This window comes from Tachysurus fulvidraco, chromosome 24, assembly GCF_022655615.1.
Source record: "Tachysurus fulvidraco isolate hzauxx_2018 chromosome 24, HZAU_PFXX_2.0, whole genome shotgun sequence".
In the NCBI taxonomy this organism is placed as follows: Eukaryota; Metazoa; Chordata; class Actinopteri; order Siluriformes; family Bagridae; genus Tachysurus; species Tachysurus fulvidraco.
This window is the reverse complement of record NC_062541.1, coordinates 9480544-9495918: the sequence shown is the minus strand read 5'-3', so window position 1 is coordinate 9495918 and position 15375 is coordinate 9480544. Positions and strand designations below refer to the sequence as shown.

Genomic DNA, 15375 nt, shown 5'->3' with positions numbered 1-15375 from the left:
TATTCTGCCTGTAAATCATGTCTTCTTCTGTAGTGTAGACTCAATGACTTTTTGAAGTAGAACACTTTTAAGTGATGACTTTTTAATGAGTCTGATGTAAGAGAAGAGACTAGAAGAAGAATAAAAAAAATGTCTGTGGGTTTTCGCCTGGGGCATGAACGCAGCTCTAACCACGTGACCTTGCTCTAGGCTTTGTAAGATTTTAAACACTCCTAGACACTAATCATATATACACCTGATAAATCAGCTTCTCAAGCTCAAGGATCAATATCTCATTCAATGTTTTTCATTTTTCTTTACAAACAAGGCCATTATGACCCCTAAAATGTATGTCCGTTATAAGTAATTATACCTCACCCATAAAAAAACAAAAAAAAAAACGAACAGGAAGACAGCAGTGGAAATGAAACAAACAAACCCTGTTTCTGAAGCTTACGTTAGGAAAGGAAAGATCATTTGGACACTTTCTGTTAGCGGATACCTTGTTTCTTTTAATCCTTCAGGACATATAATCTCTGCAGATGAAAGAATACTACTTTCATTTATAGATTTTGGAATGAACTGGTTCACAATTCAACACAATTAAGATCAAAACTTTGATCTACAGAAGACTGATAGAAAAGGTTACCCAGAAATTCCCTTTTTTTTTCTCCGTGTCACGTGAATGTGAGGTTGTAGTTGGCCATTAAGACACAGTCTGACTGGATTTATTTATTAAATCCAAACCGGATTTATTTCCCGACAAAGTACAGGATTTGCTCAAGAACAAAACCCCACGATTGATCATCGGACTAGACTTAAGACTCAATTCTAGAATGGCATAGAATGGGGGCATAGAAGCCTTTATTATCACCACATATACATTACAGCACAGTGGCATTATTTTCTTCACATACCCCAACTGAGGAGGTCGGGGTCATAATATATAATACAGCACCCCTGGAGCAGGGAGGGTTGAGGGCCTTGCCTCGATCCTCCGATCAACAGCTCAGAGCCTTAACCAGTTGAGCAACCACTGCCCTAATCTACACACTTTACACCAGTAATCTTTGTAGACCAGCCTAAATATTAACACCTTTTGTGATCATTATATGTAAATCAGCTCGAGAACAAACCTAATTGCTTAAAAGGCTTTTAATTTTTGTTCTCCCAGGTTCCAAAAGCGGAATGAAACAAGGATCATTTTCATTTTACTTTCTTGCTTTTTTATGACTTGCGATGTTCTCTGTCGATGATGACTTCGGAAAAGAATTCTACAGTGAATAGTGAATGATGTATTGATTTATACTGGAATCATGCACATAGCACACAGGAGCAGGACTGTAACTGGCATTGAATGTGCACATCGATTAAACATAAAAAACAGAGATACTTATGGCCACCGACATCTTTCTGCTTTATAAGGCTGTTCGAGGCTGTTGTGCTGCACTTTGAAGAGAGAGTGAGAAGAGAAATTACACCCTGAAACTCTCAAAACTTTGTCACTGATTTGGCCAACAGGAGACATGCACATGCCTGAAATGTTTCGTCTTTTTGTGGAATCCCAAAGATTTTTTTGCCCTTACATGGGGTGTGTGCTGTGGCACTTCTAGTTGTTCTGTCTCAGAGTTTTTATAGCTGCATTAAAACACAGCCAGCTCTTTGTAAAGGACCGGTTTCCCAGAGAGAAGGTGGCTTTACTGCTGCTACCCCCACTGAGAGGAGTCCGATAAAACAACCCCATGGCCGCTCAGGAAAACGAAGTTTAATATAAACAGACAACATGTACATGTACAGAGGTGAAGGTTTAAGATTAAAGTACAGCAACTACAATGAAGAAGAAGAAGATTATGATTAGTTAGATCTGTGTCTTCATTTAAAACTATGAGTTCTTTCTGGTTAGATAAAAATTTGTAACATTCTTAAATTTCCTTTTTTTATTTTCTTTCCTTTTTTTTACAGGAAGACCTCCTGTCTTTAGCCACATGATAAACCCCAAATGCTAACCGATTAGATCCGAAGCTTGTAAAATCCCAATAACAGTAACTCGGGCAGATTTGCAGATGCTGTTTTCTCTACAAACAAAGACCCAAGTGCATTCGAATGGTTTTGACTCAGGTCACAGGTTTGTTTTCATGCTACACCTCTTCACCTTAATCAAATTATACGTCATCACATTTCAGTGTCATCATGTATATGTGTCATCACATTTCAGTTCCCTGTGTTTACTCAAGAGTCCTGCGCTTGTCCACAGGAGTGAGAGATCAAGTTGGCGTTTCTTTTTCACTGTTCATCAGTCAGGACAGGTGATGGAGCTGAACAGGGTGGCAAAAGCATTACAGGTGTCTCAGCGTTCTTCTGTAACAGTTTGACAGATACAGACGGCGCTGTCTGTCTGTCTGTCTGTCTCTCTCTCTCTCTCTCTCTCTCTCTCTCTCTCTCCCCCTCTCTCTCTGTGCTGTGAGTCACCACTGAACAATCCATTCCCGCAATACATCCTTTCTCAGAAATCATCCACAATATAACATATCCTCAAGCTCACACCTTATTCACAGACTCGTACTCTAATCGCCATAGAAACCGCTAAAAAATATTCTTCTAAATGACTGAATTATGACGACAGTCACACCGAATGCTTAACCATTAACCAGTAGTTTGTTAGTAGAAATAAGAAATAAGCAAATCGGTTTGCTGTTATGTTTCACGCTACCATTTCACAAACTCTAAACAGCTGAAACATCTGTTTCTTATTTGAAGCACAGAATAAACTTCTGATGAAGTTTGTGAAACAAATTGTCTTGTTTCAGCAGCGTTCAGTCAAACTACGTCATTACTTCACTGATTACACTATTAGATTCAATTTGCCCTGAAATCACAATGGGGTTTGTGCTAGTGTAATACTGTATCTTTTGAAAAGTTCTTGAAAGATCTTCTTTTTGAAGGTCTAGAAACTCCACACAGAAGGTGTACTTGGGTGAAATAATACGTTTATTAACACGGAACAAGTGGCTTGGAGTAAAAGGGTTCAGTAACCGCATGTACCTAATTCTTCATTCACTGCCACTTTAATTAAACTTTCATCAAATTCTCTTCCTGTAGCTTAACGAAAGCTCGAAATATTACGTTCAAAAGTTTCTGAAGGCTGCATGAACTGAATCTGGTGTTTTTAAATGGGGAGAAAGTGAATTATTTCAAACTTATCAACATTATCAGTATACATTTATTTATTACGTTTATTTTCTGCTGAGTAGTTTAGTGCAAAAGTTTGCATACCTTCAGGACATATTAAGATGTTTCAGTCATGGCAAAAAATTTTTCCTTTCTTATACTTTCAGTCATGAATTATGTCCTGGCTGTGGTTATGATAACTATTATGACTATGATAACTATTAAAACAGGCATACAGATGGAATACTGGTCCGCTATAGGTGTATACTCATCCAGCTTTCAGTTATTATTTTGTCAGAGCTGTGATCTTTGGGCTTTGCAGTTCATGTGATTTAGAGAAGGAAAAATAGTCTCTCTCGTATTGAAAGCTTCAAACTCGCAAGGTTGAGACCACTGCACTGAGGGAGGCCTGCACTAACAGGAGGATGTGTTTGCAGCCTTCATTTTAACCAATGGGCGGTCAAGATGTGTCAAGAAAGAGCTACAGGCTGGATAATTGGCTACAGATGATTGGAACCAAGCAGTACAAAACCTGAAGGCTGTGGAGTTTGAATTCTTTAGCTTGTTATAGTCATTCATCTTATTTACGCAAGTCGGCGAAAGGAAACCGGAAACTTTCTGTCCGTTCAGCTGTAATGTAGTCTCTTGTGCTGTATGATGCGCTCTTCTTCTTTTAACAAACGTCTGTAGGTCTGTGGGTTTACTAAGTGGGTTTCACGTCTAGGCATTTCCACTGGCTTTCCAGTGCCACATTGCCAACTTTCCTGTCTGTCCTTGGTCATCAGTAATCAAGCTTGGTGAGGACCTGAACTCTGTGAAAGGAGGTATTGTTCTCAACTGAATGTCCTCGATGAAAAGAAAGTGTGTAGGAGTTAAGGCACGGAACGAGTATTCAACCTTCAAGAAGCCGGGACTGTAGAGGACACACACACAAACACACACACACACACACACACACACACACACACACACACACACACACACACAGCTTAGTCAAGCCTTAAAGGGGAACCGCAACAAAATCTGGGCAGCACCAGCTTAAATATTCTTCTGTTATTTTATGCCTCAAGATATGGGAAAGTACAGTGTTATACCTGGTTGAACTTTTAAATGGATGAAAAACGAGTGCCGGGACCTTGACATCTCTCTGTTGCTAGCTTCTTTTTTTTTTTTTCTGCACAGAAATCTCACTAATCATCAAAGATCTCTTTTCTCCGTCCTCCATGAAGTCAGACATGTTCCTGATGAGATCTCTCTGCATTCAATCATGTTAAGGACCCTGGATTTAGGCCTGGTTTCTATGCTTGGTCAAACCCACTGATCTAATGTACTGCACTACTTTGCCTCAACAGCTATTAAAGATTCCTGCAATGAACGATAAGATCAAGCTTTTTCTCATCACATCCTGTTAACACTTATCAGAATGCAATGGATCAATGTTCTTGCAGATTTCAACCCTCTGGGAGCTGACATTTATAAATTTCACTTTGGTCTAAGAGCAGTATTGTGTGTCTTTGGGCAGTGCTGCCATGTTATAATTTCATCACAGAAGAATAATTATTGGCTTTTCAGGAATTCTAACTTTTTTTAGTGGGAATTATGAGTCGGAGATCCATTTAAATTGATGTTATTCACTTGGAGCTGAAATATTTCTCTGCTCCTGTTTGGTCATAAATGTATAATAAGCTATCTGTTCTATTTGTGAATGATCTGTGGCTGAGGAGGACATCTTGATATTTGAAAAGTTCTTTTTCATTTTCTTTAATAAACAAACTAGAGATTAGTCTGAGGAAGGGATTTTCTGAACCCCAGCTATTGATGCTGCATGAAGGCTCAAATGGCGACTGCACACATCATGTGGTTTTAGTGCCAGTTTTCCTGTTTTAGGGGCTTTCTGGCTATATCTTTGTGTCTCTTTGTGTAACAGACAGTCTTTGCTACCTGCGTCTAACCCAAACGATGAGTTCTATACATTTTCTGTTTTCTCGCTTCCATGATGAGCAGGTCTTTGCATGGACACATGTGCCTGTGTTAATCATATAGTTTGCATGCCACAACTTAAGTCATATGGCGTACGTAGGTATGAAACTCCAGAGTGCCCAGTTGTCATGAATTCAGCATTTCTATGCAAGCCCACTGACTCTGTGTCAGAACAACACTTTGTCTTTGGCAGAAGTTTGGAAACTCACAGTTAAACCTAAACATTAAACACATTTGGGGCCTCAGCCTGATGTCATGCTCACTGACACATACAAAGTGTCAGGAATGCATCCAGAAGCTGAGCCCACATGCCGTGCGCTTCGTTGCAATGCTTATGTTGGGCTTAAAGATCTCACATAATGAAAACACTGTTGAAGTGTGATGGTCATACAGTCATTTATAAGGTGGAAAACACATACCTTTAACATTAGCTAACTCTGGCTTCCTCCTCCTCCTCCTTCTCCTCCTCCTCCTCCTCCTCCTCCTCTTACTTACCCATTAAATGAGTGTTAAACTGTTGAGCAGATATTTAATGTCAGTGATTTTGTATTCATGTGCATATAAACCGGATTGCTAAATCATAGCTACACATTGTGCTGTATTCCGAATAATACTGGAGTCCTGCAGCCAGGTCAGATTACCTCATCACATACCGCCTGGTTTAATGTAACACTGGCAACAAACACGTGTATGTGTAGAAGGGGCTGAGCAGCTCCTGACCTAGACCTGTGTGAAGGATCCTTGTGCAATCTCTGAGGACTCATTAACAATTAGCGAGGAGAAAGCTGTATTGACTGAGAAGGGAAAACACACGTGGTTAGGTTGTGCTTGGGAACAAAAGAGCCCTGTGTTTTAATGAGGCTCTCACATAGGAGCACTTTGAGCTCTAAGACCCAGAATTATTATTTTTTTTTTTTTTTACTGTAAATCGAAAAATTCAAGGATTTCCCAGCATGCCTGTCAATGCAGAACATTAACTGGTATTGAATGGAACTACAGTTTGTACTTGCAAGTCTTCTGTTAATATTAAATACAGTGCGTATTTGTAAATACAAGGCTGGTTGTGAAGAACTTTATTGTAAATGATAATAAAAAAAAGGCTTTTTTTCCTTTGCATTGACAAACCAACCATAAGGAAGGTCAATGAGTGCTTATATATATATATATATATATATATATATATATATATATATATATATATATATATATATATGTTGATATGGTGTATTATTGCAGTGATTGACTTGATACTACGATGCTAAGGTGATGTGTGTGCTAGCTGAGGCTGAAACAACCGAGCAATGTTCAACCAGTCACAAGGATTGACAGGAAAGGAGATTAGAAAGGGCATCTGTCCAGCACCTTATCTAATCGTTGTGATGTACAACGTGGGCTAAACCAGTTAGGATCGTAATTTTAATGATTGCTGTAGGCCATGGGAACGGACCAACATTTTAGCCTAGACTGTGAAAAACCTTGCTTCTTATTTATTTCTTTTCCTTTAGAATGAGTAATCTTTGTTCATTTGTATTTGTTATTCATTTCAGTAAGATCTTCAGTGCTTCTCAAGAAGAATGCATTTTACAAGCATCATTATTTTCTCAGTTTTAGTCCATTGTGAAACAATCCAATAGATTTGGATTCTACTGCTGAAAAAGACCAAACAAAACATCAAGCACCTTTTAATGCTTTCTTTATTGCCTTGATTGTTCAGATTGCTTTCAGATGTGTTTAAATGAAGGAATGGCAAAACGACTGACAATGCTGGTGAAATATTTCCTTGAAAACCATCTCCAGAAGCTGGTATAAGGGGTTTGGGTTGTACATTTAATCATCATTTTAAAAACTTATTTCAGCATTTAGTGTTTCTGCTACCGTGCTCGTGAATAGTTAAGACTTTTCTATTTCCCCAGTGTGAACTGACTGACCGTGTACAATCTGTGACCTCGGTATGGAAGATAAGCTCAGGCACTGTGCTGCTTACTGGCCACATACAAAGTGCCAGAGGGTGAAGGGGAAAAGAGAAATATTACTTTACTGCCCATCGACCATGGCGCACCGGGGGCTCTTGTAGAGCTTGTGTCCTGCCTGACCTGGCACACTGTGCCTGTTCCAGCATCTGATCTTAATTATCTGTCTTTCTTCAGGCTGGATGCAGACTAGCACACTTAACCATCATCTAATCTGGGCTGTGGAGACAATATGGCCCTGTTATTAAAATGTGTACTCAGCATGAACTCACTTCTCTTCCCAGCCCACTTGCCCTCCCCCCCGGAACAATCTTATTTTTGCATCAAATTGCTGAGGATGAGGCACGAGGGTAATGAGGTTTCTTCCTTAAAGACATTAAAAGCCAAGGAATATGGCTCATTGAAAAGCACAAGGCACAATGTCACCTCTTGCTGGGATTTTGCTGCAAGTTGCTAAATGTCCATCTGTGTGGGTGATGAGTATAATGAGTGAGCATTATGGCGTCTGCTAGCTTTATGAGCTTCTCCCCCTCCGTTGTCTAACCTAGCGTGTCATTGAAAGCGAATGCATGGCTTTGGCAGGCGCCGACTGTCTCTGGAACAAAGAGATCAAATGTGACACAGTTTCCAACAAAAAAAGAAATGAAATTAGGAAGACACCAGTCCCACTTCTGATCCAAAACCAAGATCAGAGTTTTGAACATGAGCCAATGTCCTAGTACCTGAGCAACATATTACAAGATTCTGCTGCCAAGTTAGTGGAAAAAGACACACAGAGCAAGAAGATGCTTATATACTGTGTTGTAATCTGTGTCATGTCTGTCAGCACACTAGTTAGTAACACACCATGTTAAATTTGATCCAGAGAAAGGAGACATGGTGACATTAGTGCTCAGCATGTTTGCACTGCAACTCCAGGGTTGAGGGTTCGATCCCTCTCCTGCCCTGTGTGCACCCCTCCTGTCCTTTTAGTGTGTGTGGTTATGCCCTGTGTTGGGTTGGGCTCTGGAATAGGATGGGCGAGTCCCCTAGAATAGGCTCATTGCTTCCTGTGACCTAAGTGGGATGAGTGCTATAGAAATAGATGAATGAATAATCCAGTGTGTTTCAGGCTTACATCATGCTTCACTTCCTTAAATAGTCCATATAGCCAAGTAAACACAATTCACCATTCTTTTCTGCTCTCTCTCTCTCTCTCTCTCTCTCTCTCTCTCTCTAATAAGAACACTTTAATCTGTTACACTATATATCACACAGGAAGCATGCATTTGATTTCCATCTCCCTAGGATGCTAGAGTGTCCGCTAGTGAGAGGGAATTGGTAAGACCAACTTGTGGAGAAAACTGGGGAAAACTCCTAAACCAAGAATTTGTGTCATAATCACAGCAAGGGTGGATTAATTAGCGAGACCGAGACTTACTGATTAAACAAGTGGGATAAGGTGTGATGACTTGGACTGCTTGTTTGGAATGAAAACACACACACACACACACACACACACACACACACACACACACACACACACACACACACACACACACACACCGGATAAAATGCTCCTGCACTACAGAGTTTATGCCTTGTGCATTTCTTTAGTGGTCACTGTATAACACTGTAATCAGTCTCTGCTTAGTTTGTCTTTGTGCATCACTAAATGCAGTGATTTGTATTTGTGAGGACGATAACCTATGAAACCTGTCCAAATAATGGCCAAAAATGGGCCATCTTTGAAAAGCAATTAGACGTGATGGATGAACTGGACCGCCTTCTCAGGATGTTGCCGATATTCATGCGATGTTCTCCTTGTTTAATAGACTTTTTTTTTCTTTTCTTTTCAAAGTGCCTTAAATATCCCTCCTCAGTAGAATGATTTGTATCTCAACCCCTAGAGCCTGATTGCAGCTTATACCATCAGTCCTGCAAACATATGCACACACACACACACACACACACACACACACACACACACACACACACACACACACAGGCGCACACACACAGGCGCACACACACTCACGCACACACACACAAGCTCATCATTTTGATTCGAATGATGGAAGACTGATATTGGCACAGCCAGCAACACCATTGTTCCGTTTCCTTTCAAACTCAATCCAGCAGGAGCCATGGGAGGTGCTGGCAAGTGCTTGGGCTTTTATTCTTCTGATTTCGAATCAGATTATCTTCACTTTCTAAAGCATGGACTTCTTTTATCTCTCTAGTAAATGTTCAGTTTGTGACGCATGCAGCACTGGTGTTGATCATACTCGTGTTTATAATGAGGTGCATACAAGAATTTCTCTCTCTCTCTCTCTCTCTCTCTCTCTCTCTCTCTCTCTCTCTCTCTCTCTCTCTCTCTCTCTCTCTCTCTCTCTCTCTCTCTCGCTGTGTGTGTGTGTGTGTGTGAGATTGATACTGGCATTGAACTTGTTTAAAAACTGTGGTTCGAATATTGTGAAATTGCTGTCATTGTGTTGATTTTAAATAAAAAAAAAAGAACTTTGGTATTATTCAAAGGGAAGTGAACAGAAGCTGCTTTTCTTTCATGTGAAAATGTCTAGAGGAAGCTGATAAAGCAAGACCACACGATAAGCATGTTAATATCTTGCAGGATAAAAACCACACTCATGGATAAATTGCTTTCTGCAAAACAGTTGATTTTATTTTGTAACACAATTTGAAAAAAAACAAAACACCTCAAGCTGTATATATTTTTAAGGCATTTTATAATATTTTCAGAGGCGCTGTTGGGTTCAAACACTGGGAGCTTATCTTGTCAATTAACATACACACACACACACACACACACACACACACACACACACACACACACACACACACACACACACACACACACACACACACACACACAGTGAGTGGTGTCCTTACCACAGCTGGAATACTCTTCTGCAACACCACACAATTCGATCCATTTGACTGCTCTGCTTCACCATTAGCAGATGATTACTTAACATGTCTAATGACCTCTAATAACCCAAACAAGCATTAAGTTCTAGAAATTTCTCACTATGAATCTAGGTATATGAACATTTTCACAATCATCATCATCATCATCATCATCATGTTTTACTGCATATGGTGACCCTGCCTCATTAACTACAGACATCTTTCTCTGGTTAAGTGAAGAATCCATAAACATGGTGTGCATTTAGAATCAGTCACGGATAAATTTGTTAGTTACAAATTTGTAAGTTACAGATTCACTCTGGACATGTTGACTAAGCGTCATGGCTGAATAGTAGGAGTTGCGATTAGTGTTTAATCCACACTGCACATGCTCTGACACCACCAGGTATAAGCATTAATGAACCATGGGGGACAGCGGACGTTGTGGGTAGTTACATGTTTGAATACTAACATTCGTAGCCTGAGACGGCTGTGGTAGTCAAGAGAGATGTGCAGTATCAGTGTGAGGGACATCATACTCTCTCTCTTTCATCTGTCAATCACAGCAATGTCGTTTAATCACGGCCTTCTGTGACCTCACGAATGTGGAAAAGGGAAGACTGTGGCCTAGACGAAGAAGTGTTAAAAATTGAACATTATAACTGGTCTTTATCCGAAAAACTCCTGATACGTAAACCGTGACTTGCGGAAATCTCAAATAATCATGGAATTAAAATGTAGATAATGAGCATTTTAAAGGCATAAATGAATCCAAAGTGGATGCCTTGTGTAGTGGCCTCCCCTCCCAACCATCCTCAGGTCATACGCCATGAGTGACTGTTGTAGCATTAATGTAGTTTACTGTAGCCAGATCTGTTCACAAATATGTGTTTGGAGCTGATAACCATGTGTGAACTCTGATTTCTGATGTAGATGTGTAGTTTTTAATGGCACACTGCCAGTGAGAGTGGTGTGATTTAGTGGGTTGTGTCTCTGTAACACCACTGAATCAATATCCCGTTTCATGACCCTCCTGTTTACACAGCCTTCCTAGCCATGTGCTACTCCACCAACAGGAAGTCATGGGTGTTATGCCCACACACACACACACACACACACACACACACACACACACACACACACACACACACACACACCTTGGAGCACTTCCTCTTTCGACAGACATGGATCTGGGATGTTTTTGACCAAATGCCTGTCTTTACCGTTAGAAATGATGTGAAACTGACCTCCTATAGACATTAATTCAGCTACAGCCTACTCTATTTCTTTGTCAAGTGAGATACAAGTAAGCTTGTAGAGGTGGATTCTGTAATTAAAGGTTTTGGTGCTGTAACTAATGCATGGACAACATTAATACAGGTAACTGGATGCAAAAGCTAATGTGGGAGTCACTTAAAACATTAAAGGTACAAATACACTTTAAACTGCATTTTAATAATCCATAATATGTTGGCTATTTTTTGTGCTTGCATGAACAGTTCTTTCACCATGTAAGTATGTAAAAGATCATTTTTGTCTCCGAAACCAAGCATTTCACATGCACGCTCGATAGATTTTATTGACTTTCTAAGTCGCTTTTCTTCTCACCACGCTTGTAAAGAGTATTGTTTGTTTTTCCCTGTCAGCTTGAACCAGTCTGAAGATTCCTAATTTTTTTGTGTGTGTTTTCCACACACAGCGAACGTCAGGGTTTGATCCAGCTTTGTCCTGTAGTGAAACCTACATAATCCTAATCAAATAAACAAACCAGAAGGAAATCCTCACATGCAGTTTTTACTTTTGGGAGTCATTTGAATATAAAATTCTCTAGTTTATACATGTGATTGAGATATGTGCATAAAATGACACATTTACACATATTTAGGGAACTATGACGTTTTTGTGAAGTGTATATATATATATATATATATATATATATATATATATATATATATATATATATATATATATATATAGTAGAACATGTCAGTTTCACCACTGGAATGGTTTTCCCAGACCCTCACACATATAAGATCATGTGTGGTGTCGCACTGTCCAGTGTCGCCTCTCGAGGGAATTCCTTCCAAACGTCTGCAGAATAATAAAGCAGACAGAAGTAACAGTTAGTCATAATGCAGAGGGATCAGATATCACTGAGTTGAATGAATTAGAATCCGGAGAGTGTGGAGTTTCCCGTGCCGGGTACAAGACACTGCTGAATGAGAGAAATTAAACCCAGCTTGTCTGGCAGTCTAAGCCTGGCTTTGTTTTCGCTCCACAGAAACAGGGTGCATTGTTTATATTCTTCAATGATTAATCGCCTTGTTGTTTGCAGTACAAACCAATAAGAGCATATGTCATTCACCCATCGTGTAGGTGACAAACGGCGGTGAGGCTGAGAAGTCGCAAAAAACGTTGATTGATTGCTAATGATCACTTCTCCTGTGCGCTGTGTATCGTGTCATCCTGTAGTCTTGCTTCCATTACAGGTATCCTTTAGCTTTGAGCTCTCAGCCTGCCCTTGGGGGAGGGAGGTGACAGTGGGGAAGGTGGGAAGGGGTGGTTGGTGACAGTGTTTTAGGCGGAAATCGAAAATGGATGTGTAATGCATAATTGATAGATTTAATCCCAGCACAGAGGGAAGACCATTGGTGTGAAAGCATTTGTCAAGCTGTGAGACTGCAGGGTTCCTAACTAATACAAACGCAGACGGAAGATCTCATCTCTCACACGGACTCGCTTAGATTCCTGGTAAACACACTGGGCCTCAATTAAGGAACTGTATACGAGCATATTTATTCTAAAAAAAAAATAAAATAAAACGCATTTAAGCACGAAAAACAGACTGATGAATGTGAACCTCGACAGCAAGGCTTCAGATTGTATAATTATCTTGAGTTATTTTTGCTGTTTTGTTTATTTTGTATACAGAGCACACAGTCAAGTTTAAATAGCTTATTTATTTCACATACGATTGTATGCCTATTTGTGACAGAAAGTCATTTCCTATTAATGTCTTGATAAAAAGCAGTTCAAAATAAGTCTATAAATAAACTGAAATGACAAATAAGTCCATCTATTCAATCAAGACAACAGAAATGGTGTCATATAAAAGGAGGAAGCGCTAGTTTTGGGTCTGTCTTTGCCGAAGCACTGCGATGGCTGAGCTGCATTACTGGAAGATTTAGAACACAACACGCCTGGGAGGTGCTCTTTAGCCTTTAGCTCTGTTTAGTTGTTATTTTGGCATTTTCAGCTCTTGGTGAGCTTCTGGACTGTTGTAAGCATCATGGAATATAAATCAGTTGTGTCTTGAATGCTCTCGGTAAGTTACAGATGATTAGCATTTATCAACATATGCACATCTGAGATTAGAAAGAAAATCACATTTTATCATATCATGTGTTCTGTGTGGAGAATAAAAACATTTACACGTTTAACTTGGCAAAAAGCTTGATAAATGATGCCCTCTGTGACCTTGTTTCCACAAATTGTGTTTCCTTCATTCCAGATAACCACCCTGATTAATCACAAGGACAAGCTAAAGAAGACGGAGAAGACCTCACGAGCCATCCAGAGGGTCGGCCAGGCGGTCAGCACCGCCGTGAGCCGCTTTGTGGCTGTCGGAGAGGCCATCGCATTGGAGAATGAAGAATTAAAGGAAGAAATGGGTCACGCATGCTTTGAGGCCAGACGAGCAGGTTGGTCCACAGTTAACCACGCTACGCATTTCACAACTTTACAAAGCCTTTAATTTAATGTGCTGCATGTAAAGTGGAGCAATGTGCAGCTCAGCTTCCTGTGACTCTCAGAAGAGGCCATTAAGAGAAGTGCTTTGAATATTCATTGGTTTTCTTGCTCTTGTTTGAATGTAATCACGTCTGCTTAAGAAAGAGAAAGTGCAGTGGAGAGTGTGTTTTTTCCCCTTTTCATCCTATTGTGCGAGGTGAGCGCTCTAACCTTCTCTCTCACCCTGTAGAGCATCTCTATTAATAAGACCTCAAACACTTCACTTCTCCGTGTCTCATTCCTCAATTCCTTACAGATTAGCACATGCAGCTGGCCTTCCTTCCACTGCTCAAACCGATTCCTTGATTACTTGCTTTGTTAAAAGTTAGTAAGTATTTTATTGTCAAGTCCAGAATTATTAGCACTCTCTGAGCAATAAAGAATAACATGAGGCAAGTAGGGTTCTAAGCCTAAGCATACTTTATATAGCAGTGGTTTTTCAAGCAATTAGTCTCTTTGACTGGTCTCGTGAACTGAATGTGTTTAGTCCAAACCCCAGCAAGTCATTTGGAAGCGTATAAATAATGGCAGATTGCAAATATTGCATTCTTTGGGTGGAAAATTAAACTCTGTGGCTCTAAATTTATGAAAACATTCTTGGTTTATTATTATTATTATTATTATTATTATTATTAGTAGTAGTAGTAGTAGTATTAATTACCCACAATTAAAATGAAAATGGAGGCCTTGCTTGTAAAATAACAGCAATTAACTGCTTGTTCTTCTAGGAGCCGATATGCTGATGTGGACTGACTTATACATTTAAACTTCAATTAAAAACGAATGTAACTTTCTCATTAAAAAATACACTGATCAGGCATATTATTATGACCATAATACCCACTGAGAGGTGAAGTGAATAACACTGATTATCTCTTCATCACAGCACCTGTTAGTGGGTGGGATATATTAGGCAGCAAGCGAACATTTTGTCTTTAAGCTTGATGTGTTTGAAGCAGGAACAATGGGCAAGAGTAAGAGTTTGACAAGAGCAACTGTGGCTCATATTGCTGAAGAAGTTAATGCTGGTTCTGATGGAAAGGTCAGAGTATTCAGTGCAGCACAGTTTGTTGCTTATGGGGTGCCCATGCTGTCCTCTGACCACCGAAAGTGTCAAAAGTGGGCACGTGAGATGCTAGATCAATAGAAGAAGGTGGCCTGGTATGAGGAATCACGTTTTTCTTTACATCACGTGGATGGTTGGGTGAATGTGCGTCACTCACCTGGGAACACATGGCACCAGGATGTACTATGGGAAGAAGGCAAGATGGCAAAGACAGTGTCATGCTTTGAGTAATTTTCTGCTGGGAGACCTTGGGTCCTTCCATCCATGTGGATGTTACACGTACCGCCTACCTAAGCATTGTTGCAGATCATGCACACCCTTTCATGGAAACGGTATTCCCTGATGGCCGTGACCTCTTTCAATAGGATAAATGGTTCAGGAATGTTTAAAGGAACACAACGAGAAGTTTGAGATGTTGACTTGGCCTCCAAATTCCCCAGATCTCAATCCAATCGAGCATAAGGGCCCATCTCGTAACTTACAAGACTTAAAGGATCTGCTAACATCTTGGTGACA

The 15375-nt window shown here is 40.0% G+C and overlaps 1 protein-coding gene across 4 annotated transcripts in view; it reads left to right on the top strand.

Moving 5' to 3' along the window:
* The window catches only part of ctnnal1 (catenin (cadherin-associated protein), alpha-like 1), a 53876-nt gene that overhangs the window by 11147 nt on the left and 27354 nt on the right, over nt 1-15375 (top strand). For 3 of the 4 annotated variants that reach the window (XM_027175617.2, XM_047807960.1, XM_047807962.1), the window contains exon 2: nt 13516-13705. In XM_027175617.2, the coding sequence (XP_027031418.1) occupies nt 13516-13705 (190 nt within the window). Of the gene's footprint in view, nt 1-13207; nt 13330-13515; nt 13706-15375 lie in introns of those variants that run through there. The other variant, XM_047807961.1, reaches the window with a different exon arrangement.